General features: G+C 42.0%; 1 protein-coding gene and 1 non-coding gene across 2 annotated transcripts in view; one reads left to right on the forward strand and one right to left on the reverse strand.

The window, feature by feature from the left end:
- The window catches only part of LOC145409023 (putative neural-cadherin 2), a 532,112-nt gene that overhangs the window by 349,596 nt on the left and 155,016 nt on the right, over nucleotides 1-27,500 (reverse strand). The window contains exons 5-7 of the mRNA XM_080279591.1: nucleotides 24,066-24,203; nucleotides 6,660-7,088; nucleotides 5,375-6,152 (exon numbers count right to left, since the gene is read on the reverse strand). Of these exons, the coding sequence (XP_080135717.1) occupies nucleotides 5,375-6,152; nucleotides 6,660-7,088; nucleotides 24,066-24,203 (1,345 nt within the window). The remainder of the gene's footprint in view (nucleotides 1-5,374; nucleotides 6,153-6,659; nucleotides 7,089-24,065; nucleotides 24,204-27,500) is intronic.
- On the forward strand, nucleotides 18,076-18,194 carry LOC145409124 (5S ribosomal RNA). Its single transcript, XR_013899048.1, has one exon. It is a non-coding gene; the product is annotated as a 5S ribosomal RNA (ribosomal RNA).

Below are 27,500 nucleotides of genomic sequence, written 5' to 3' on the forward strand. Positions count from 1 at the left end.
GGGTACGTAACAGGGCATGTGAATGATGAAGATGTTGAGATTCTCACAAGACAGCACCCAGATCCTGTTCATGCTATTATTCATTTGCAGTCATTGCTAATTGACCGTACTGAGTCTGACACCAGTGTTCTTATTTAAGCGAGAAAACAAAGCTACTAATAATTACTTGATCTTATTTCAACAAACACATCCAATAAAGTATGTGGAGAGGTACTATGTGGGCTCCAAAAATATGTAAATTATAATTATTTCATTTCTATTTTTCTTTATTCCGTATTTCAAAACATAGTGATTGCAAATCTAAAATGAAGATTAGAAGAAGGATCATTAACTTAATTTTGTAAATGGCAATGGGTGATCATCCATCATCATTAGATTTTGTAATCGTAACTTTTCCTACAGTGAGTAGGTATGAATAAATATACGATACTATGGTAGTCGACTGGTACACTCCCAACAAGGGTGGGCAGTTTTACTCAACACTTTCAAGCAGTATTTTATGAATTCAAGGCGTAACTACCGTATTGCCGACTAACATCAGTTTATTTTATTGCAGAGGTAACCCTTCCCCAACCACGGGTATAACTATGTGTGGAAGTCGTCTGAGGTCATGTGGACATTAGTGATGTTAATTGGCTGTGTCTGTGAGTAAATAACCTTGTTCATGTCATCAAGACAACTTTGAACGCGTGTGAACATGTGTGAACACATGAAACGACACACTACAGTACCCTAAATGTCCGACTTCTGGTGAAACTAAATGCCGACCCGACTTCGGAGTATACAATGAGGTGGGTAAAATCCAGAGAGGTGGAAAAAAAAAAAAAAAGGTGAAAGTAAAAGGAGAAATATAAACACTGTAACCCCCCTCTCCTCGCGACATATATACCCCCTGGGGGTAGGGGGATTTCATAAATACTCCCCCAGTATCCGTGCTTGTCGTACGAGGTGACTAAAGGGGTTGGTGGTGGGTTAGTGTCCCACCCCGTAAAAAGAACTAACTAAACAAGCAAATAAAGCGCCTCGGACCAGGACGGACCATACATTGACGACTAAGGAACGGACAAAGGACATTCTGAGGGTGGGGACATGGAATGTGAGAGGAGTGAATGATGAAGTGAAAGTGTGAGAGATTGTTCAGGTGCTTGAGGATGCAAGAATGGATATATGTGGATTGACTGAAACTGAATGGGAAGGTGACAGGGTGAGAGAGTGGGAATATGGTTTAGGCATATGTGTGGGAGTTAATGAGAATGAGAGGGCAAGAAAGGGAGTATGTCTGATGATATGCAAGAAGTGGAAGGAGAATATAAGACAGCATGGAACAGTGGGTGCAAGGATTGTATGGGTGAGGATACAAGAGTGGGTGATTGTATGTGTGTATGCCCCGACAGAGGACCGAGTGGCAAGAGTGAAAGATGAGTTTTGGTCGAGTGTAGAAGTATGTACGGACAAATTTGAGAGGAGCGAGAGAGTGCTTTTGATTGGAGACACGAATGGCAAAGTTGGGAATGTACGAGTGGATGGAGTGGTTGGTCAGTGAGGTGTGCCAGCTGAAGTAGATGGGAATGTTACTGGTTTGGTGGACATCTGTGCTGGTAAGGGGTTGGCAATAGCTAACACCTACTTTCGGCATAAGATGATCCACAGGTATACATGGAGAGTAATGAGGAGGATGGATGGTGAACTTGTTGAACGAAAGGCAATGATAGACTATGTGTGTGTGGATGAGCGAATGAGAAGACAAGTGTTGGATGCAAGAGTGTGGAGAGGGTGGGGGAATGGGGTCTCGGACCATCACTTAGTGATGGCCAAGGTAAAGCTGCAAAGAAAATGGTTGAAGAGACGAAGGGGAAGACAGGAGGAAACAGCTCCTGTGAGAAGAGTGGAGAAGCTGCAAGATAGTGAGAAAATGGCAGAGTATAGGAGCATAGTGGAAGAAAGACTGGGAAGGTATGAATTAAAGCAGATGGAAGGGGTGGAAGACGTATGTAAGATATTCACGGAAGAGACAGGCGCGGCGTGTGAGGTGGTTTGTGGAGTGAGGAGGAGATGCAAGGGTGTGCAAGGGACAGCATGGTGGAATGATGAGGTGAAACGAGCTGTGGAACAAAAAGAGAAGGCATATAGTGAATGGCTAGCGAGTAGAGATAGGGGAGAAGATGAGAGAGAGAAGAGAGAGAGATATGTGAGCAGGAGGAGGGAGGTGAAGAGACTCGTGAAGGAGAGTAAGAAAGTGGATGAAGAATTTGGGAGGAATCTGAGTGTGAAATGGAGGGAGAGTAAGAAATTGTTTTGGAAGGAGGTAAAGAAGTAGAGCAATGTGAAAGGGGAAATGGCAGGGGAATGAAAGATAGGAATAATAGATTGTTGGTGGAGAAGAGAGAGAAATTGAGGAGATGGAAGGAGCACTTTGAGGATTTGTTGAATATAGAGAGTGAGAGCAGTGTGAGTTATAAGTGGTTGGGGAATGGCTGGAAGAAGAAAAGATGAGTGGAGGGCGGAAGAGATCAGTAGGGCGGAAGTAGTCGATGCAATGAAGATCAAGATGGGAAATACCCCAGGAATTGATGGAGTGTGTGGTGAAATGCTGAGGTATGGGGATGAGATCGTTGTGCAGTGGATATGGAAGTTGTGTAGATTGGCTTGGGAAGAGGGAAGGGTTCCAGAGGACTGGAAATCAGGTATAATTGTTTCTTTATACAAAGAAAGAAGGGAGAGAGAAGTATGTGGTAACTATAGGGGTATTTGCCTTCTTAGTGTGACTGGAAAAATATATTGGTAGAATACTCATTGATAGGGTTAGGTATATGACAGAGGAGCTAGTTGGAGAAGAACAAGAGGGATTTAGGAAAGGAAAAAGGTGTGTAGATCAGATATTCGTTCTACGATGTATAGTGGAGAAGTATCTAGAGAAGGGAAAGAAAGTGTATGCTGCCTTCTTGGACTTGGAGAAAGCTTATGACAGAATAGATAGGCAAGGTATGTGGAAGGTATTATGAATATATGGAGTGGAGGGGAAATTGTTGAGTGCTGTGAAGAGTATGTACGATGGAGTTAGGGCTACGGTGAGAGTGGATGGTGAGCTGAGTGAGTTCTTTGATCTCAGTGTGGAACTGAAACAGGGTTGTGTGATGTCTCCATGGCTGTTTAATATATATACATGGATGGGGGTGCAAGGTAGGGCAGTGAATGTGGGGGTGGCTCTAATGAATGAGGGTGAGATTTGGAAGATTCCGGTGTTGCTGTTTGCTGATGATACAGTATTGTTGAGTGAAGATGAATGGGAGTTGCAAGGTTTGGTGAATGAATTTGGGACAGTGTGTAGGAAGAGGAATCTGAAAGTTAATGTAAACATGAGCAAAATTATGGTGTTTGAGAGGAATCAAGTCACAGAATGTACAGTGAGGTTGGATGGTGAGGATATGGAGAATGTGAGTGCATTCAAGTACTTGGGTAGTGTGACGAGTAAGGATGGAACGTTGGGGGATGAAGTGCGTGAAAGGGTACAGCAGGGAAGGAAGGTCGTTGGTTCACTGAAAGCAGTGATGAGAAATAGGGAGGTGAGTATGGAAGTTAAGAAATAACTGCATGACAGTATTGTGATCCCTACCCTGACGTATGGAAGCGAGGCGTGGACCTTGCAAGAGGGGAACAAGTCAAGAGTGAGAGCAGTGGAAATGTGTTACTTGAGAGGAGCATGTGGAGTGACATGGAGGGATAGGTTGACGAATGAAGAAGTGAAGAAACGTTGTGGGGTGGATATGGATGTGGTTGAGAAGATAAAGAGAAATACATTGAGGTGGTTTGGACATCTGGAGAGAATGGAGAATGAAAGACTGACTAAGAGGGTGCATGTAGGTGAGGTGGAGGGAGGGAGAAGGAGGGGTAGACTGAGGATGAGGTAAAGGGATGGAGCTGAGAGGTACAGTATATGAGGGAGGGGGGATGGAGTTAAGAGGTATATGAGGGAGGGGGGAGTGAGTTGGGGGAGGGTAGTCAAATGGTGGGTGACATAGCGACTAGGAGGCGTTTTGTGTGCGGCCACCCTTTACGGGATCAGGGCGTCGGGCTATAGATAGATAGATAGATGAACATATTCTTACTATTTAATCCTTTAAAAATCCCAGATCCATCTCTCAAGACCAATCAGAAATTTTTAAAGATTTCAGTAAAGTTTTATAAAAGCCATTACCTTGTCTGGAAAAAATTTCTTGTGCATTTCATGCCTAATTTGTCGATCTGTTTCTATATTTCGTTACTTTTTCACATATTAAACTTTCATTCCTTGCTTTCTAACACAGTCAACTACCAGATACATTCATCATTTTGTGGCTTTGTGCGTTTCCTGCTACCCTCAGATCTACTTCCAGACAGAGTTTCCGTCACCTTGTTCACCTTAGTTTTCTCCTTACATTCCTAGCAACTAGATTACATTCATATTATGTTGTATTATGGACCCTTAACTGTCAGTCATACAGGTATGTATTTACATTCAGATCATTGGCGACATGCACCTTATAACCCATGTCAGAGAAACAAGACCCTGTGAGCACCCAATCTAATTGTTATTAAGGGAAATAAGAAGGTCGACACAGCGCCAATTTCCTCACCTAGACACTGTTGGTCTGCAGTTCCCACCAAGTCTGACACAAAGATTAAAATCACACCCCCTCTCTCGGCACTTGGACTAGTCTTGGGTGGAATGTAATTTCCTACCAGCCAGCTGCTTTGCTGCAGTCACCTTGTACCAACGCCTCGTCTGTAAGAACCACGACTCTTACTACTGAGAGATGTCGTGTACAACAGCTGCACTACTTCCTCGAGTGTCCTGCCATCACCATCTTCAGGTAGGATGCATCACCGCTATTACCAAATCCTGCTGAGTAACAAGCTGTTTCCTCCAACCTAACAAGCTTTTTCCTCCAACCTAACTGTTGGAGCGCCAACTGAGACTGTGGCGGAATTGAATTTTGCCTGTCCCTGACCAAGATAATATCAATGTACCATGAATTTCCAGCAACTTACATTGGTAAGAAGACCAGGCTGGAATATCCCTCCTCTTCATCCCCACAACACCATGGTTATTAGATGTTATTACAGTCCCATTAGTGGACCGTCCAAGGCAAAAACAAAACCGCATAATTTTTTGAGTGATTGGTAAAAAAAAAAAAAAAAAAAAAAAAAAAAATGGCAGAGTTCCGATTCTACGTCAGAAACTAGTCTCCAAACTTATATTTTCCTTGAGAGAGAGAGAGAGAGAGAGAGAGAGAGAGAGAGATAGAGAGAGAGAGAGAGAGATTAATGGGTCAATAAGAAAATTAGAGGTGCTATCTCAAGGAGATGCCGAATGAATCTACTCTGATTTACTAACCTGGGGGTCCGTTTTCCTGGACGTGGCCGACCATGGTTGTGTTGGGGAAAACGGGGGAGTTGTCGTTGATGTCCTTTACCACCACCGTCACCACCGTTTCCACCACGTGAACCACATGCGACCCTTCATCATGGTCATCGTACACTTCTACATCGTTCACATCCCCACATGTACTATCTTCTGATATGCTGGGCCTATTTAGATTTTCCACTGTAGGATTAGGTTTTGTGTTTGGGGGTAATCGGGTATTGGATCGGGGTTTTCTTGATGTCTTTAAGCGTCTGTTTTTTGTCCCCTCTAGGTCATTATCTTGTTTAAATAGAAATTTTTCCCATTGTTTACTATCTCTGTCACTCAAACGTCTTCTTTGCTCAGGGCGAATGATTGCATCACGTTCATGTCTTCTCTGTAATGTCACTGACTCCCTCTTAATTGTCCTTGCTGTTAATGCTCTGAGAACCTTCTCTACTGAGCCTTGTTGCTTCTGCTTCTCAGACACCTGATGTACTACTGTTACCTCCTGTTGTACCGTCCCATGATACTGCTGCAATTCCTCTGCAATACCTTGTTGCTGGTCAGAGTTTCCTTGAAGTGTTTCTAGGTCCTGCTGGGTCTTCATGCCGTTAATATCAGTGAAGTAGTAGCTCAGTGCATGCCCTTCGTCCTTGCTTGAAGAATTGGGATGTGAACCCTTTGTAGGAACCGCAATGAAATCCTCTGAATATAACCAGTCTTTTGGGGAGGCGAAGTGTGGTTTCCTCCGCCTCTTCCCTTTCATCTGTCTCACAAGCCAAGGGTAACGTATTCTGTTTACTGATGAGATTCGACGCCTCACTCTTCGAACGTTATCTGACACTGATTCCGAAAAATTTCCGCCATTGAAATATTCCTGAGAACTTGTGGAGGCCGTTAGAATGGGACCTATTCGTTTGGATGCCCTGTCTTCGAATTTAGACATAGTGTGCAATGAGTGCAGTTGATGAGTAAGTAGAATTTGCATGTTGCTCTCTTTTAGACTTTGCTTTCTGTCCGTGCTGCTTGTTAACATTGTTCTTTGTATTCTCCCTCTGGCTTCATTACACTCTGTACGAATGATTAGATATCGGTTAGTCTCGTTTTTCGTTATTAAGATTACTTCATCATGATCTCTTACATCTTTATTACCTGTTTCTCGGGTTGTTCTTGCAACATTTTCTCTTCCAGTGTGCCTTTTCGTAGCCTCACCTCCACTGTTCAAGGAAAAGCTTTGACCATCAGGTCGCTCATGACCACCTTGTGGAAATACCTCACGCTCGCGCCTAACATTCATTTCTTCAGAGGATTTACTGATCGAGTTTTCCTGTTTTGTCTGAAGGCTTGATAATGGTGCAACCTCAGGAGAAGAGGACTTTGAGGAATCAATGGAAGAAGTGCTGGATGACAAGACACTTGAACCTGAACTACTTTGGGATGAAAAAATGAAGGACAAGGCTGAGCCCCCCACATGTGAAGGGTGTGTTGGTTCTTCTCGCTGATCGCCCTTGTAAGGCTCTTGGTGTCCCCATGATGCCTGCCGGTTGTGTAGATGGGGTGAGTGTTGCTGGGGCCAGACAAAGGCGGTAGGATGGTGGGTTTCCCTCTCTTCATCTTGCCCTGTTCTCCACCTCTGGCCGTCCCTCACCTCCACCTTCACCAGCCACACTCCTCTCCCATGCGGGAGGTCACGGTCCAGCGCCTGGGAGAGATGTAAAGAATTTTATTAGCATGGAAGTACTTTCGCCATATTCTTGTAAGGGATGGCTGTTTGTCTTCGAGTTAGCTGTTTTACAGGGGAGGGGGGGGGGCCACTAACCCTCTGCCAACCCACTTGTTGACACGTGAGGAAAACATATGGGTTGGTTATATGGCTATCATCCAGCGCTGTAAATGTTTTTTGGGGTTGTAGGAAATCATTAACTTTGTCATGAAAGGTAAGGCCACCTGAAAAGGGAAGAAGAGTAATAAAAAATGACAGGAAAAATGGGAGAAATATGAGAAGAGGAGGGTAGACACAGAAAAAGTATAATACTCGTAAAGGTGAAGGAAGAAGTAGGCAGCACTACATCAAGTGAATGAATGATGGTAGCTACCACCTACCATACGCTTGGGGTCAATTATGAGTGAGAACAATACCAATGAAATACTCTGTCCACTTTAACTTACGAATACATTTGCCGTATCTCTATCTTGAATAATGACCTGTAACAAAAGATAAAAGTAACATATGGTCTAATCACGAAGAAGTGCTACAAAAATTTTGATATGTCGTATCATAGCCATATCCTGCCACTGATCTCCGGGAAATATATAAAAAGGGGAAAACTAAAATGAAGACAAACGAATTGTAGCAGCAAAAAAATCATATTAACAACAGCCATGGATTTAAATTTTCGAAAATATCTTACAATTCTCTGAACAGAGTATTTTCATGTGTATATGACTATGGTGCATATAAAATTAAACGTTACTTATAAAAGCTTACAGCTAAATTTAACAAGATTTATTAGGATGGCCGCTACGGCAAATAGAACATACTACTACTTGTATTATCACACGTTCTTACTCAAAGGTCTCTGTTCACAAAATTGTCAGCCTCAAATAACTATGACGTCGACAGAAAACTTAACTACTATAGTCGTGGCGCACGACTCTGAGGTTGTTAGTATCGTGCCCTGGCAAGTACCATTCAAGAGTACGTCAGATTTCGTGTATTATTTGCGACGCATGTGAATCGTGTATATGTTCGTGTATAATAATATGCGTGTATATTATATTCGTGCTTAATAATTTGATTCGTGCATAATGATATGAAATTGGACCCACTTTTGAATGGTAAGTTGCCAGGGTACGATAATGACAACCTCGGAGTCATGCGTCACGACTACAGTGTGTTAATTATATTAGCACGAAACAATATTATTCTGCTTAGGGGTTACGTTACCTCTCGTCAATCAAGGGCAAGTTATGCATTTTTCATACATTTCTGACTACATACAAATATATACCCAATTTCTCCGAGGATAAGATGTGTGTAATCAGAATTATACGAGTTCCTTTTCTGCTTTTTAATGCTGATATGTAATAACAATACCTAACAGTAGAACAAGTGCTGTCAGGCACAAATTCGCCCAACAGCAATTATTTTATTGCTGTTAAATAATGAATCGGTACTGCCATTTAGTGTCAGTATAAGTAGTGGTAAGTGGTGGCGACCATCATCCACGCACTTGATATAGTGCTGCCTACTTCTTCCTTAGCCGTCATCATTCATTTCCTGTGCATGCCTACTTCTCTTTCTCCTATCTTTCCTGTCACTTCTTATTGTTTTTCTTTCCTTTACAGGTGGCTTTACACTGAGTGACAAGACAAATGGTTTCCTGTACGTCAAGAAACCATTTACAATGCTGGGTGGTAACCATATAACCAAAACATATGTGCTCCCTAAGTGTCAACAAGTGAGTTGGTGGAGGGTTAGTGCCCAGCCCCGTAAAACAAATAACTCAAAGTCAAATGGCCACCCCTTATTGGATTGTGGCGTCTGGCAGTAGTGGTGGTGGATTCAATTAAGTCTAAGGTAATGATGCAAATGAAATGGAATTTGAGTTTGACCTTTCAGGGTCACTTAAGGTCAAAGGTTATGGAACCAATTAAAAACCCATACGGGACTTCCTATGTGTCAATAATAGTAAATATCTCTCTGTCTTCAATCAGTTTCGAGTTATTGCCCTCTGAATATGCGTGACCTTGAGTCTGACGTATCAAAGTCACTCAAGGTCAAAGGTCATGGTGCCAAATGAAAGCCCATATGGGAGTTGCTGTATTCTGATAAAAGTAAAAGTTTCCCTCGTCAACCAGTTTCAAGTTACAGCCCTCTGATAAACCGTGACTTTCATTTTAACCCTTCAGGGTCACTCGATTAACTCCAAAATTTTACCATTTCCTTTTGGGACCTGAGTCCACACATCTTGAAAGTTTCGTGTAATTTCATTCAGCCGTTTTTCCGTAATGACGCAGACAACCAACCATGAAACAGACAAAACTCGACCAAACACAATATCTCGCTGGACTCCAGCCCGGACGAGGTAATAAGATACTATAGTAGCGGCGCACGACTCTGAGGTTGTCATTATCGTAACTGGCAACATACCATTCAAAAGTGCGTCCGATTTCGTGTCATATTATACACGAATCATATTATTGTGCACGAATATATTATACACAAATATTATTATACACGAACATATTATACATGAATCACATGCGTCTCATATTATACACGAAATCAGACGTACTTTTGAATGGTAGGTTGCCAGAGCACGATAATAACAAATCAGAGTCACGCGCTGCGACTATAGTCAAGCAGTCAGGCAGTACTACGGAAAGAGTGTGGAGCTGTATCACCGTCTTTTGTTTTTGTGATATAATCTACAAAAGGAAGAAGATCTTTGCGAAGTTAACGTTAAAATAATTATAGTTTGAAAAGTAATGAGTTCAACCATTACAGGACATTAACAATATTGGGTAAATATGATTTGGTGCAGCTGGGTGAAGTGGAAGGGGTGTGCAAGATATTCACAGAAGAAATCTGTGTGGCATATGAGGTGGTGTGTGGAGTGAAGAGAAGACGAAAGAAGGTTACAAGGAAGAGCATGGTGTACTGAAATGAGACAAGCTGTAGCACAAAAGAAGAAAGCATATAGTGAGTGGATGGGAATTAGAGGCATGGGTGAAGTTGAGAGACTGAAGACAGAGTTACATGCAGAGAGAAAGGAAGAGGTGAAACGATTAGTAAGAGAGTATGAAGGTAGTGGATGAGGAATTTGGAAGGAAGTTGAGTGTAAAGTGGAGGGAAATGTATGAAAATGTTGTGGATGGATGTAAAGAGAGTTTGACAGGGTGACAAAGAAGAAGGAGACGAGACAAAAAGTGAGCAGGTAGCTGAACGCTTTAAGGAATTGTCAGTCATAGAGAATGAAGGTAATTTGAGTATATGTGGCTGGGGAGTGGCTGGGAGAAGGAGGATGGTGAAAAGGGAGGAAGAAACTAGTAGGAGGGAAGTAGTGGAAGGAATGGAGAAAGTTAAATTGCGGAAAGCTCAAGGAACTAATGTAGTGTGTGGTGAAATGCTGAAACAGGGGGAGAGATTGTAGTAGAATGAATGTGGAAGATTGTGCAGATTGGTCTGGGAGGAAGGTCGAGTCCTGGAGTATTGGAAGTCAGGTATAATTATTCCCCTGTAGAAAGGAAAAAGGGAAAGAAGTGGATATTAATCGTTGGGGCATTTGTCTTCTTAGTGTAATAGCAAAAGTATATGGTAGGATACTTACTGACAGAGCTAGGGAAATACCAGAAGAATTAGATGGAGAAGAACACGGAGATTTTGGGAAGGGAAGGGGTTGTGTAGCTCAAATATTCATCATGAAGTCTTTAGTTGAAAACTTTCGAGAGAAGGGAAAGAAGAGTATGCGGCCTCCATTGAATTGGGAAAAGCTTATGACAGTGAGGATTGACAAGGAATGTGGAATATATTAAGAATGAAAGAAAAGCAATCAGGAGCCAAATACTAATCACCCATCAGAATTCTGTATGTTGTTGGCTAAGTCCAAGATTTTGGCCATATCTTGATACCCTGAGGGTTTCATACTGATAGCTCAAGCCGTTCATAAAATATAATAGTGCTAAATGTGGACAATAAAACCTAGTTGACCTTTGGCACCGATTTTGGTGACCTTGAGTTTGACCTCCGGTGCCCATTTTCGAATTCGTACAAGAGTTTGGCCATTCCAAATTGATAGCTCAAGCCGTTCATGAGACATAATGGTGCTACATGTGGGTGATAAAAACTAGTTCACCTTTGGCAGCCATTTTGCCGACGTTGAGATTGACCCCGAGTGGCGATTTTCGAAATCGTCCAAATTTTGGACATATCTTGATACCCTGAAAGTTTCATGTTGATAGGTTAAGCCGTTCATGAGATAAAATGGGAACACACACACACACACACACACACACACACACACACACACACACACACACACACACACACGCACGCACGCACGCGCGCGCACCGAAGACACAAAGAGGCGAGAAAAACGTTATCGCTCCGCCTTGTTAAGGCGGCCGATAACTATAGAGTAAATGGGAAGCTGCTGGATGACTTGAAGCGTATGTATGAGGGTCCTAAGGCTGCAGTGCATGTAGATGATGAACTGAGTGAATTTTTCTGACTGAATGCTGCATTGAAATAGGGATGTGTCAAGTCTGCATTGTTGTTAAATCAGTATATGGATGCAGTTATGAAAAAGATGGGAGATAAAGCAGTGGATGTTGGAGCGGCCCTAACGAGAGAGGGCAGCGTTATGGAAACTTCCTGTTCTTTTGTTTGCAGATCATACTGTATTGTTGGGTGAAGATGAAGGGGAACTGTAAGGCTTGGTGAATGGGTTTTGGACAGTGTATAAGAAACGGAATCTAATGGTGAATATAGAGATGAGTAAAGTTTTGGTCTTCGAGAGAAATGAAGTCACTGAATGCAGTGTGAGGTTGGACGATGAAGAAACAGAAAATGTGGGTGCATTTAAGTACTAGCATAATGTGATGAGTAAGGATGGAAGTTTAGAGGATGAAGTGATTGAAAGGGTACAAGAGGGAAGAGAGGTTGCTGGTTCTTTGAATGCAGTGATAAAAAGTAGGGAAGTGAGCATGGAGGTAAAAAAAAAAAAAGTGGCTACCTTACTTGATAGTACTGCAATACCAACTTTAACATGTGGAAGCGAAGCTTGGACCTCACTGGAAGGACGTAAGTGAAGTGTGAGAGCAATGGGATGGAGTTATTTGAGAAGCATGTGGAGTTACACTGAGAGACAAACGACAAATGAGGAAGTGAAAGAGCATTATGGCGTGGATGTGGATATGATGGAAAGCGTCAGGAAAAATACACTGAGGTGGTTTGGTTATGAACAGAAGATGGGGAGCAAGAGACTAAGGAGGAGAGTGTATGTGAGTGAGGTGGGGGGGGGGGAGAGGGAAGGGGAGACCGAGTATGAGGTGGAGGGATGAAGAGGAGAGGTACCTGAGAGAGAGTGTGTGTGAGCTTGGGGTAATGCATCGAAATGGCGGGGGACAGGGTAACGTGGAGGCAATTTGTTTGTGGCCATCCTTCATGGGATTTAAGTGTCTGGCTATAGACAGATAGACAGAACAATATTAACCACTGAATTTTTGACACCGCTAGACTTTATTCATTTAAGAAGTCGCTTTTAATTTCTTTTAAAGATTTATAGTTGTGTTCAGTGTTTCAGTAACACAGAGAGTAGGCCAGCATACTCTTGAATACAAGATTCTCTAACTGGCAACACCAAACTACATGCATATTTCACATTACACTTCTTATTCAAAAAAAATAAAAATGGCATCATTGTACCAAGCCTCGGCAGGGGGGTGGGACCATAAATGCCCCTACTCTCCCTGTGACGACCCAAGGAGTTGCCTAGAACCACTGTCTGACTCACTTCTTCTTCATGTCTGCATCATTGGCGGCCTTTCCTCTAACTATCTCTCAGTTGAGCACAATTTTCCCTCCTCAAAACCTCACCTTCTCTTCTTAACTGAGACTCAGTTGTCTGAGGCAACTGATAACAAACCCTTCTCTGTATCCTCCTACTTTCTCTATATTCATTTCAAAGCCAAAGTGGCTGTAGTGTATATGTGTGCAACGATGTATCTTGCTCTTGTGTGCCTGAACTTGATTCTTCTGAATTCTCTACTCTCTGGTTGCGGCTTTCCTGTCATTCTCTGACTAAATATTTCTGCACTGTTTACTTATCCCCAAATTCTACTGACTATGGAAAATTCTTCGACACTCTTACTTCTGTGATGAAACACATTCTATCCGTTTTTCCCTTCTCTGAAATCTCCATTCAAGGGGATTTCAGTGTTCACCACCACCTTTGGCTCTCCTCTCCTTTAACTGATCCACCTGGTGAACAAGTCTACATCTTTTCTATGTTTAACCCGTACCACGATGGGGAAAAAAAAACTGATACCTCTCTATGACGTCCGACTTTGGATTTTTTTTTTCTTCTGGGGAAATGGGTTTAATACATCAGTATAAGTTCCCTGGCACTAATAAAAGTAATCACTAAAGCCAGATATTTGGTTGAATCGAGTCAGGTTGATGTCACTCTACCTCTGAAATCTTCGAGGTTACTGAGAGAGCACAGCAGCCATGACCTTGTGAACCAATTTTGGATCTTGTTTTCTTGATAAATGGGCTTAGTACATCAATATAAGATCCCTGGTACTAATGAAAGTAATCACCAAAGCTAGAGAGTTAGTTGAATCGAGTCAGGTTGGTGCCACTCAACCTCTGAAATCTTCAAGGTTACCATAAGAGCACAGTGTCCATGAGCTTCTGTGAGCTTGTGAACAGATTTTGGATTTTTTTTTTTGTGGGTAAATGGGCTTAATACGTCAAAATAAGATCCCTGGCACTAATAAAAGTAATCACCAAAGCCAGAAAGTTGGTTGGATCAAGTCAGTTTGGTGCCATTCCACCTCTGAAATCTTTAAGGTTACAGACAGAGCAAAGTGGTAGTGACCATGTGAAGACTCTCTCACCTCCTGTGCTCCTAAATCTGTGTTGTAAGCCTAGTGGAGAATGTCTGAAGTTAGTCAAATATGATATTCCCTTCCATTTTACTGCGGCTGCTTGCAATGACTTCTCAATGCTGTAGGACGTACATCTACATCACTGGCGATTTTGAAGGGGATGTAGATCTATGTCACGAGCGTGGTACAGAGTAATGATATTGTGCCGCTTGTACTGCACCCTACCTGCATCCTTGACCATCATGGAGAGATCCAACATACTTGACCTCTTCCTTACAACTTATCCTTCTGCTTACACTGTTAATCTTTCCTCTCCGTTGGGCTCCTCCGATCACAACCTTATTACTTTAACCTGTTCTACTGCTCCAGTATGGCGTGTGGACCGTTCAAAGAAATGTCGGTTGTGGCACTTTGGAACTGCTGATTGGGAGGCCTTCCAGCAGTACGTCTTTGATATTTTCCTGGAATGATTATTGCTTCAATTGCTGGGAGCCACCTGAGTGTGCCATGAGCATTTTGGATGTTATTCTCTCGGGCGTGGAAGCATACATTCCTTTCTCATATTCTTTGACTAATGCAAAAAAGCCTTGGTTTAATCACGCTTGTTCTAATGCTGTCCACAACAAGGAGAGGGTCTTTAATAGGTACCAGAGCCAACCCATCCCTGAATCACAACGCTTTTATGTTTCTGCCAAGAATCGTGTTGTCTGTTCTTCACACTGCTAAAAATAATTTCATCCATACTAAATGCTCTCAACTCTCCAACTCGAATACTTCCTGCCCCTTTTGGCACCTTGCCAAAAACCTTTCTAACAACTTTACTTCATCATCTTTCCCTCCTCTTTTCTACTCTGATGGCTCTGTAGCTATTTCTTCTACTAATAAACCAGATCTCCACCTTAGACGATTCCGATGCTGTTCCTCCATCACTTCCCCCCTCTGACTTCCTCATGGCTGACATTAAAATTTCTTCAGCTGATGTATTTTCTGCCATCACTGCCCTCAGTACTAACAAGGCATATGGGCTTGATGGGGTCCTTCCTGTTGTCCTCGAGAACTGTGTTTCTGTGCTTACACCCTGCCTAGGTAAACTTTCTCACCTTTGTCTATCAACTTGTAAATTTCCTTCTTGCTCGAAGTTTGTTCTCATTCAGCCTGTCCCAAAGAAGGGTGACCATTCCCAACCCTATAAATATCGTCCAATTGCTTTAACATTCTCTGTCACAAAAGTTTTTGAGCCTATTCTTAACACAAAAAATTTAAAGCATCTTTCCCATTACAACCATCTTTCTGATCATCAGTATGGGCTGCGTCAAGGACGCTCCACTGGCGATCTCCTCAGCTGTCTTTGAGACTCCTGGTCATCCTCCTTTCGCGACTTTGGTAAAAGCTTTGCCATTGCACTTGACATCTCAAAGGCTTTCGATCGAGTCTGGCATCAATCTTTAATTTCCAAATTGCCCTCTTACGGTTTCTATCCTTTTATCTGTGCCTTCATCTATAGCTTCCTTTCTGGTCCTTCTACAAGAGCTGTTGTAGGTGGCCACCATTCTTCTCCTAGATCTATCAACAGTGGTGTTCTTCAGGGTTCTGTCCTATCACCACCTCATTTCCTTTTATTTATCAGTATCCTTCTAAGCTGTACTTCTAACCCTATCCACTCACATGCAGATAATTCCACCTTTCACCTTTCTAGTCGGTTCTCGAAACGTCCATCTCAGCAGTTACTTCACCAAACAAGGAATGAGGCTATGACACACCTGATGTCTGACTTGGCTCGCATTTCTGACTGGGGTAAAAGTAATCTTGGTGTCTTTAATGCATGACAGACTCAGTTCTTACACCTATCAACCTGACAAAATCTTCCACTGGAGTACCCATTAATGTTTAATAATATCCAGCCCAGTCTTGCATCATCCTTAACCCTATTCGGTGCAACCCTTGGCGATTTTCCACACTTACGACCCTAGTATCGAGAAAAGAATCTTGAGTAATATTATTGGTTTGACGAAGTGAAAGGAACGCATTCGGACACGTCGGCGCCGTTGCAAGGCAAGCGCCGCCAAACATATCGTACCGCACCCGCGCGCACTGAAACACACACACACACACACACACACACACACACGTTTAACTATTATCAAATTTAAAATTAATGTAAATATCAAATGATAAAATATTTTACCATTCACCAACGCTTATCATGTTTGCCATATATCAAAGCCGTAGGCTATATTTTCAGTCTGAGGGCTGCAGTATCAATAAACCGTTTACTGTTGTCTCTCACACACACACCGTCCATAACATGGAAGTTGATAGCTTACACATCTTCCTCATCATCATCACCACCCTTCCTCCCTCACACTCACCACCTCCCATCTTCCTCACCACCACCTTCCCTCCCTCCATCACCCTCACACTCACCACTATATTCCCTTCTACCATACTCTCCGTCTCACTACCACCGCTTTTTTCTCACCACCATCTCTCTCTCACTCGCCACCGCTAATACTCTCTCTTTCTTCCTCACCTTCATAACTCCTAAACCCACTTTCAGTGGATTTACTACTAGGTAGACTAGTTGATGGAGAGGTAGCTATTAGTCAAGGAAATCTAATAATGTAAGCATGTAAATAATACCTGGTTATACATGCAAGTATTTTTTTTTATGCAAGAAAGAAGGAACCAAAGGGCAGGAACTGCAAATTGCTCCCTCCAAGAAAAAAACGACAGCAGAGCCAAATTCAAGATCAGTTCATTTCGAGATGCCTGGACACACTGTGTATGAAAGACTGGAGACCGTAGGCAGTAAAAAAAAACAAACAGAGATGGAGACAATTCCAGAGTTGACCTGTTGCATACATGAATGACTGGAGCAACTGTTAACTCTTGCATTAAAGAGTTGGACAGAAAAGGGCTGAGTTTGTTGCCAAGACGGGTGCTGCGTGCCTGCTGTGGTGGTGGAGGGATGCAAGCAGACAGTTCAGAGGAGCAGTGACCATTGAAGTGGCGATAGAAAAGAGACTGATGCAACAGTGCCGCGAAGAGACAGAGGTTGAAGGGAGCCAGTAAGAGGAAAGTTAATGAGACGAAAAGTCTCCGACTCCATCCTGTTGAGAACTGTGTGGGAAGCCTCCCCACACATGACAGCTGTGCTCTACACAGGAGCGAATAAAACCCGTGTATAAAGTCAACAACTGTGCAGGGCCGTGGATTAGGGCTTCCTGACTAAAACCTCCCTAAGTGAAGAGTCCAGTCCTGCTGTGGACTAAAAATGGAAAGTACATAATGATGATGATGAGAATACTACCATATATTTCTTTCTAATGACTGAATATAATATTTAGCTACGCGAGTTTCAGCCACACTCAAAAAGTGTGTAACCTGGATACGAGACGAGGACCCAACTCGCCATGTATCCCACCAACCACTTTCCCCAACCTCCTCCCTTTAGAAAGTAGTTATTTATTTTTCAAATGTCATTACAACTATATAATAATGAATTTATAGAAGTAAAAGATTATTCTTATTAATTTTACACGTGTGGGGTGAGGACTGAGTTGGTGCGTGAGGACTGTGTTGGTGTGTGAGGACTGTGGTGGTGTGTGAGGATTGTGTTGATGAGTGAGGACAGTGGTGGTGTGAGGACTGGTGGTGTGTGAGGACTGGGTTGGTGAGTGAGGACTGTGGTGGTGTGTGAGGACTGTAGTGGTGTGTGAGGACTGTGCTCGTGTGTGAGGTCTGTGGTGGTTTGTGAGGATTGTGTTGGTGTGTGAAATATAATCTATTCACACCTCCATGGAAAGCATAGCACATACCCCAAAAGCCCTTCAGCTGTCAAAATGCAGGTGTCATAATCTTAACATATCTACCTATTTATCAGTGCATTTTAGAGGGATGGAGAATAAAAGAAACTTGGAGGAAAAAGGGGGACAAAATATGGGAGAGAGAAAAGAAGAAAGGAGGGGGAGAAGTGAGTAACTGAGGGAGAAGAAAAGAGAACTGAAGAGAAAAAGAGGGAAAAAGAAAAAGAATGATAGCAAACCATACACATGCAAGTAATTAGTTACTGTGCCAACGGCCATGCCACGTTGAGTACACCGCTTCCCGTCCGATCAGCGAAGTTAAGCAACGTTGGGTCTGGTTAGTACTTGGATGGGTGACCGCCTGGGAACACCGGATGCTGTTGGCATCCCTATGTCAAGTGGGGTTGGTGGAGGATTAGTGCCCCTCCCTGTAAAACAATTAACTCTAAGCCCTTGGCCACCCTGTCTGGGATACATGGCATCTGGCAATGAATGAATGAATGAATGAGAACAAAACAGACTCGACCTTCTCATGGACCCACTTCACGTATAACTAAGGAGTGAGAAACAGGTAGACCTTTATCATACAAATGGATGGCGAGTGAGAAAGGGCCGGGGAGTACAGTAGGTAGATAAGGCAGAAGGCGGTAGATGTACGGGAGATAAATGCTTGAAAAGGCATACATATTGCATAATAAATGCAAAATTCCACATCAACAGCCTTGTGCCTTACCTACCTCCTATTCTGCCTGCCCCTCTGTTGTATAATAAAGGTCTACCTGCTTCTCACTCCTTACAGCTGAAGGAGGTCCTTGAGAAGGCTGAATCTGTTGTCACCAATATATTATATAGGTATTTCTAAATCTGAGTACTGCAAATTAAAATTGAAGGGCACAGAGAAATATTTAGTTATAACCAATTATTCAAAGGGCACGGTAGCTCTATCTGCTCATGCTACGCCCCAAGGAGTATTCAGAGCAATGCAATAACAAATATTCAATTATGAATAGTTATACCCAAAACATCATCAGTATACAGTATAAATCAATGGTTATTCAGTGGGGCAGTCAATCCCAAAATACCGACAAATTAGTCAGTAGACTGTCCTTCTGATGTCAGTTTATTAGTAATTTCCCACTGGTCAATCACTAGCCTATCACTGAGACCTTTGTCGGTCAGCCAGTCAGTCTCTCCAGAAGTCAGTCCCTTGATCCTCTGTTAGTAGTCACCACGAGAAAATGCAGCTGCCAGCCAAAGCTCCGTACATGCGGGATCACCATTAAATTCTTACGAGTAGACTGTTAACCAGGAAACGTGCCAGTCTTTGGATTACTGAATCGCTTAGAGCAGCCTGTAGCTTCCTGGTTAAACCCTATATCTCTTGTAACCGGAGAACAAGCTGTTCCCTGGGTAATGCACAGGCACAGTGTGGATATGAGGGGTTAGGTCCAGAGCCTTGCCTGGCGCTTTCAAGGGAGACAGCAGTCAATCAGGCCCCAGCTCCTTCTCTACACTGCGAGACCATGCTTCATTTCAGCTGATCCACCCCCTGTTGCATCGACCCCTGGTTAGTTAAAAAGATCCCGGGTGCCAATTAACTAACAGGGCCCTCAGTGACCCACAGCCCGTCACAGGTCGAAAGAGTAGTAACCGTTAACTTGGGGCTATCCATGCCTATGCTCCTATGTATTTTCCGGCGGTATTTGATCCTACGCACTCGAACATCCTTTTTACTCTACACTTACAACTAATATAAGTAAGCCGGAGGATTCTTATGCTGCAAGATCCTCACCTTCCGTATCTCTATTTACATCTATCATATAAGGAAATTTTTAAACAAAAATATAATCCGTATATAACGTAAACTCAGTCATAATCTATATTCACAGACATGCATATTCATTCTTAATTTCCAAAACAAGACTTTCACTGATTGGGCATGTTACTATAGCATTTCATACATACTTTATTTCAATTCTGATCACAGGTGTGCTTGTGACATACTTGACATTGTTTCGTGGACGATTTTGCTTTGGGGCGATTCTGAGTGTATCCTGGACCATAAAGAGACTCCAGGCATGAATGACACTTGTGCTGCTTGCCTGACCTATTCTCATGTGTTACTTCTGGGACGGCCTCCTCTACATCTCCCTGTCCGAGCATCAGATTCATCTTAGCTATTGTATTCCTGGTCAGACCACAAGCCTGAACTTTTCTTCTTTCAATTTGCAGATTACACAATGCCTTCACTAACTGCCAGCCATAGGAGATTGAAGCAATTTTTCTTGGGTCCTGATTATTATATAACGAATAAATTGTCTGTGAATTTACTCTGGCAGTGTTGACAATGTAGCCAAGGGCATTCACTGTCCATCTTCTAGATTTAGTGTGTACTGTATGAAAACTTATTCTCTGATCCATAATGTCAGTGCCTCCTTTAGTGAAATCATACAATTTATATATATATATATATATATATATATATATATATATATATATTTTATATATATATATATATCATACAATTTAAATATATATATATATATATATATTTTCAAATCATCATCCTTGGTAATGCCTAATATAGGGGAAACTGTGCTCAGAAGTAACACATCTTTCTTACCTTTGCTTTTGGTGGGTGTTACATAGGATTCAGTGTCATTTCCTCCCCGTGTTTCTTCCAGTAAACTTGGTATGACCTATCTTCCCTTTCTGTGACTATCTCTGGTGGTATGCCTTTCCTAGTAGAATCTATAGTACCTAAGGCTGAGATACCTTGTGTTTGAAGCCACTCCAGCAACTCTATACTGGTGTACAATATATCCAGGCTAATAATCCTACCTCTAAGGTCGACTGAGGCTTGTAACTGACTTACCAGAGCTTTCACTGTTGGGACTGTACCGCGTATGTAGTGTGGTCCTGGCTCTCCAGGTTTACCTGAATATACAGCTGTCCTAAAGGTAAATGGATATCTGACAGCATTAATAGATTTATATTGGAGGCCATAGAGTACAGGTTTGCTCTTATTGTAGTCTGAACCCTATTTGTGTTCTGCACCCATACAACGTTTCATCAGTGGTCAAGAAGTCACCTGGCTCTAACACTGAGCAACAACAATTACTGAACTGTTCAAAAAGCTCCCTGATTGCTGCAAACCGATCGTGTACCCATCTCTGGTGTCTGGTATCATTGTTGATCGTGTACCCATCTCTGGTGTCTGGTATCAATGTTGATCGTGTACCCATCTCTGGTGTCTGGTATCAATGTTGTTAAAAGTTATGTCGGCATGTAAGAAACCAAATCGTTTTACTGACATGACGGCTTCAAATATTGGGTGACCAAACCCTTCCATGAAGAGACGATTATAGCAATATTTATTTTGTCCCAACAAACCTCTTGGATAGAGCAGGCCAAAAAAGCTTTTCAATTCTATGGCATCAGTCATCTTGACGTGTGTTGGTATTTCAGCAGTCAGTATTAGAAATTTCGGTAATTATGCCTTGTGTTAGCATGGGTTACAATACCATCAATCATATTAGATGTTATAAACAACTCCCATGCCATTATTTCTGTATTAGCTGACCTTGCCTCTCCTAACAAAACATCCTTCACTAGGCAATACCTTCTCAACAGGCCTACCTTCTGTATGATTGGTCCATATTATTGACTTACCGATATCTAATTTTCTCTGGGGTTTCTCTAAAATGCAGGTATATTCCCTGAGCTCGTGTGGCAGGACAAATTCGTCATAATTATGTTTGTTCAAGCACTGGTCCAAAGAACTGATTAATCTGTTTTTCACCAGTGGCTTTCTGTTTCTGAGTGGTACCCACTCTTCTTCATTTTGTCAACATTCTGATCATCATCTACATCGTCGCCCTCAGCTACTCTATCCAAGGCAAGGTCATCATCATCATCATCGCCAACTACCTCTTCCAAGTAATCTTCGACTGGGTCAACATAGTCGAAAATAAAAGCAATGACTACGTCCGTCGGCACATCCACCCCGTCCCCTAATTAATGCCTAACTAACCGTCATCCAGCACGCCTACACGAGAGCCGCGAGGTTTGTGTGTGTGTGTGTGTGTGCACATTACAATGCACGTGTATGTATCTGTGTGCACAATACAATGCACATGTGTGTATCTGTGTGTATGTGTACGAACAACCATTTCATTGGGTATGAGGAGTCATAGAGAAAAAACAATGAATAATACATAGATAATAAAATTAGTGAATGAAATAACTATTTCACTAGGTATGAGGAGTCATAAAGTATGAACAATGAATAATACATAGAAAATAAAGTAGCTTTAATGAAAATAGGAAACGTATCGTACGTCTGGAAGCTGTGTTGATGCCCGTTAGGCTTGCGTAGGCTAAGGTCCCAGATATTTCACTCATCTTCGAGCGTTTTCTTTTTGTTTAGCGCTCTCCACGGGGAAAAATCGTTAATTTTAGAGAAAACGCTCGTTTCAACCCAGTTTTTTCGCTCAGAATCACTATTTTGTTGTGTTTCCAGTAATTTAACAAGAAAACAATCGTGAGACCATGCATTGCTTACGAACTAGAGTTTATTGGTAAAAATTAGTTAGGGCGTATCAAAAATGATACGGGTTGCACCGAATAGGGTTAATTAAACATACTGTACTTGGAGTTTCATTCTCTTGAGATTTTTCTTGGAAAGATCATATTACATCTCGTGTAATCCAAGAGATTAGGTGTGCTGAGCCGAATCCGTACCTTCTTTACCCCTGCGCAGTGGTTGACTTTATACACGGGTTTTATTTGCCCCTGTGTAGAGTACAATTCTCATGTGTGGGGAGGCTCCCCATTATACATCTCATCTCAACAAGATGGAGTAAAAGGCTTTTCGTCTCATTTACTCTCCTCCTCTTACTGGCTCCCTTTAACCTCTGTCTCTTCGCCGCACTGTTGCATCTTTATCTCTATTCTATCGCTGCTCTTCAGTGGCCACTGCTCCTCTGAACTGTCTTTTTGCATCCCTCCACCTCTACCACGGGCGTGTAGCACCCGTCTAGCAACAAACTCTCATCCCTTTCCTGTCCAACTCTTTAATGCAATAGTTAACCGTTACTTACAGTCCTTCATTCATACAACAAGTCAACTCTGGAACTGTCCCCCACTATTTGTATTTCCTACTTCCTATGATCAGTCTTCCAAACGCAGTGTGTCCAGGTCTCTCGAAATGAACGGATCTTGAATTTTGCTCTCTGTTGTTGTTGTTTTTTCTTGGAGGGCACCGTTTGCGGGCTGCTGGCCTTTGGTTCCTTCTTCCTTGCATTAAAAAAAATCAGTCTCCAGTAACCATTTTATAATGTTAGAAATCTTAGCAAATGTTAGAGAGCATTAATCACATCAGGAATGAATGTTCTTCGTCAACATGTTTAAAAGTACTGTCTAGTGGGCTAATTTTCTCACGAAGTGGGATTTCTCTTCATTTTTCTTGATAACACCAACTATTATATTCTTCTTAAAGCTAGGCATTTTCATCATCTTAGAATCTGTATGTGTGTGTGTGTGTGTGTGTGTGTGTGTGTGTGTGTTTATGTAAAGGGGGTGAGAGGTTGTAAAACTTGTCTGTTCAAAAGAAAACAGAATCAAAAGAAAGGCACGCTGGGGATCCATTTTTTTTTTTTTTTTTTTCGAGATGCCTGGACACGCCTTGTGTAAAAGACTGGAGGTCACAAAAGAAGAGAAACTCAGAGCTAACTAGAAATACAACTTAATCCTGCATTCGAAAATACCACAGAAATTGAGTGTGGATGCTTAAGCGGACGGGCGCTGCGTGATTGCCGAAATGGGAATGGAATGTCTACCCATAATATTCCCTTATCGTGTTTGTTATCGTAAGGCAGACGCTTAGAAACTCGTCTTGAAAGGGAATGTTAATGGTTTCGCATGTAAGGTGAAGACGAGAATATTTTGAAAGTCTGAATGATGGGACGAACGTGTGAACTACAAGGTTAATTTTGTTGATAATTTAAATACTTTTATATATTTTTCATCTGAATCCTGCAACCGAAGTACCTAGTGGAATATTAGGGTTAGGGTTAGGATGATTTCCACAGTGAAAATGGAATATGAGTCATTAAATTCGTGGTCTATCAGACAGTTTTATAATCATCTTTTCCCCCTCCTGATTCCTCTCACCTTATTTTTCCGTGTAATAAACGGTCATGTTGATGATCATTATGACGACGATGACGACAGTAATGATGACGCTGATGTCTTACCCTGAGGAGGATGAGGTCCCCGGTGTTGGCGTTGATGGTGAAGGCAGCGTCCCCGGGAAGCTGGTCGTCCACGCCATCACCAGCCAGACGGTACACCAGGCGGCCACGGTCACTGGCGTCCTCGTCACCCACCCTCACCTGTCAACATCACCACACCTGTCACCCCTACCACACTACTCACCATTACCAAACATGTCACCCCTACCACAGCTGTCACTCCTGTCACACCCGTCACCCCTACCACACCTGTCAACACCACCACACCTGTAACCCCTGCCCCATCTGACACCACTACCACACCTGTCAGCCCTACCATACCTGTCACCCCTAGCTCACCTGTCGCCATTACCAAACATGTCACCACTACCACACCTGTCACCCTGATCACATCTGTCAACACCACCACACCTGTCATCATTACCACGCCTGTCACCACCACCAGAACTATCACCACCACCACACATGTTACCACTTCCTCAATTGTTACCATTACCGCACCTGTCGGTACAACCATATCTGTTACCAAAACCTCATCCATCAACACCGCCACACTTGTCAACACCAAACATACCTGTTAATACCACCATACTTGTCAGCATCATCACTTTATTTATCAAGCACACCAAACTCCTGTCACCAACAAGACTCATGTCATCATCAACTCTCACCATCGCTACACCTGTTAACACCATCACACCTTTCACCATCACCACACCCGTTATCACACATGTCAGCACCACCACATCTCACCTGTCAGCATCATATTAACCTGTCTACACGTTTGCCAACAGTTTTATAAGCATTTTTTTTTTTTTTATCCCATAACAAGAGCGGTCAGTTATCAACTTTCCTATATAATGTATGTAGATCAGCTCACCTTAAGCAAATTTAAGATATCATTCTTCCAAGTGTTCATCTTACGTTTCTCAGCCTTTGAAACGACCTACTATCCATTATTGCACTCTCTCCAGTCATCTACATTTTTTGTTCTTTTTGTGATAGAATGACCAGAATTAGACACAGTACCCCATATGTGTGAGTTAAGTGTAACATTTTAGATTTTTTTTTTTCCTATTTGAATTCAAATGTCCCATCAATGGATCCGATTGTTTTGTTTTTTGTCACTGCCTCTGTGCGCCTGATTTTCAGTAATGTTACTGCAAGTCGAGAAACTTTTCTTTACACAATTTTTCGAGATGCATGTTATCTGAGTAATGGCTAACTATTTCTCATTTTGACGCCCAGCGCTTAGAACTTCATACTTTCCAGTATTTTAGTCTACTTGCAAAAACGAAGCATAATGATGTATTTCTTCATTATCACCCTACATGAATGTTTTCATAACAGAGTATCCACTATGATATCATTTTTGTATCATCTGCTAGGCTGGGCATTTTACAACTCAAACATTTATCAGTATCATATATATATATATATATATATATATATATATATATATATATATATATATATATATATATATATATATATATATACTAACTAACAGGAGAAATGAAAGGAGCGACAGTGAGTACTTTCGTATATTACATCTTCAGACAGAGTGAGACAGAAACGTAAAGGGTAGAGGTCTTTTATGTACACCCGCAGCAGGTAGTGGCACACAGAACAATGGATGACCTGAATTTTTACGTGCGGATTAACTTCGGGTCACCTGCAGCAGGGAGTGGAACACAACGAAGGATGACCTGAATCTAAAAAATGCAATTAAATTCGTTAGTTCCATCGATTAAATTTACTCATGAGATGGAAATGGATAATGAACTGCCATTTTTGGATGTAAAAGTTATCAGGGACCAAAATGTTTTGAAGACTACATATTAATGTAAAAAGATCTGTGTTCATATAGAAATTCAGACCCAGAATTTTTAGATGATGAACTAAAAATGATTCAGAGTATTGGAAAGAAGCTAAAATATCCACAAAGCATACTAACTCAGTGCCACAATACAACCAAGAAACGATTCCTTGAAGGGAAAACTAATAAGCCAGATCGCCAGAACATTCAAAGAACCCTTGTCCTCCCCTTCCATGAAACTTTTCTTGATGTTGTTCACATACTGAGGCAACTCAGTGTACAAGTAGTAGTCGAATATGAGAACACCATAAAAAAAAACTCAAGAACACTACTTTCAGTAATTCAGGCGTTGTTTACAAAATCCCGTGTAAAAGGTGTAACAAATTTTGCATAGGACAATCTGGAAAAGAGTTGGAAACTAGAATCTCACAACATAAATACAGTGTAAGAACAGCCCAACAGAGTAGTGGTTTATTTCAACACAAAGCATCCAGTGATCACCATATTGACTGGACAGACTCCAAGATTCTAGCAAGATCAAAAAGATTAGATGAAAGAAATGTAATAGAATCTTGTCTAATTTCTGGCACATATGAAAAGAATGTAAACATGAGCTATGGTCATTTTAAGTGTGATAAATTGTTAACTGAATTAATTTTAAAGCAGTATCCCCCAGACTATAGTCTGACAGATCGAAACGTAGGGTTTTGGTGGAGTCACCCCCTCCCTGCACTGTTGCCACGTTTCCGAGCTGACCTCTCCATCAGCGATGACCTTGACACTGTTTCCCTCTTGTGATCTCCGTTTTTCTAATACCCCCTATACCCCTGCCACCAACACCCCCTATACCCCTACCCCCAACAACACCCCCTATACCCCTACCCCCAACAACACCCCCATCAACAACACCCGCTATACCTCCACCACCAACACCTCCTATAAATATAGACCCCCACCATCAACACCTGTATAATAATTAGCCGTTGATAATTGCTATACTTTTATTGAGAGCATACATTCTACCCTATTGCTCAAACTCCCTAATCTTACAATCCCATCTGTCTTAATCCTTCCCACTGCCTTCGTTCCTAAATCCCTTAATTGATCTATTTTTAACCTAAGTGTCCCCACACCTTTTAAACCATTTACCTCTCTGTCACTATTCTCCACCATATGTATCAACTTGTATTATATTGTGTATAGAACTTTCATACTGTATGCTGTACTACTGTATAATGTATAAGAATACCCACTGTTTAGTGGAAATAAAGTTTTATTATTATTATTATTATTATTATTATTTCTCTCTCTCTCTCTCTCTCTCTCTCTCTCTCTCTCTCTCTCTCTCTCTCTCTCTCTCTCTCTCTCTCTCTCTCTCTCTCTCGCTAGATTTTGTTATGTGTCATCCATGGTTTTTTACTTCCATTTTTATGTATGGATTATAATTTTGACTTTATTTCCGCACCACCCTTGAGGTAAAAGTCACGGCGCGTTTTTTTAATAGAGGTTTCCCAATAGGCCTAAATCCTGTAGGGGGTTGGTGACCTCCCACAGCGTACACACAAACACGTGTCGCGTGAGTGCTGCCACCCCAGAGCTGTTTGATATATTTATTTTAA

This window comes from Coenobita brevimanus, chromosome 79 (assembly GCF_032717465.1).
Source record: "Coenobita brevimanus isolate Jiangsu-jjx chromosome 79, ASM3271746v2, whole genome shotgun sequence".
Classification (NCBI taxonomy): domain Eukaryota; kingdom Metazoa; phylum Arthropoda; class Malacostraca; order Decapoda; family Coenobitidae; genus Coenobita; species Coenobita brevimanus.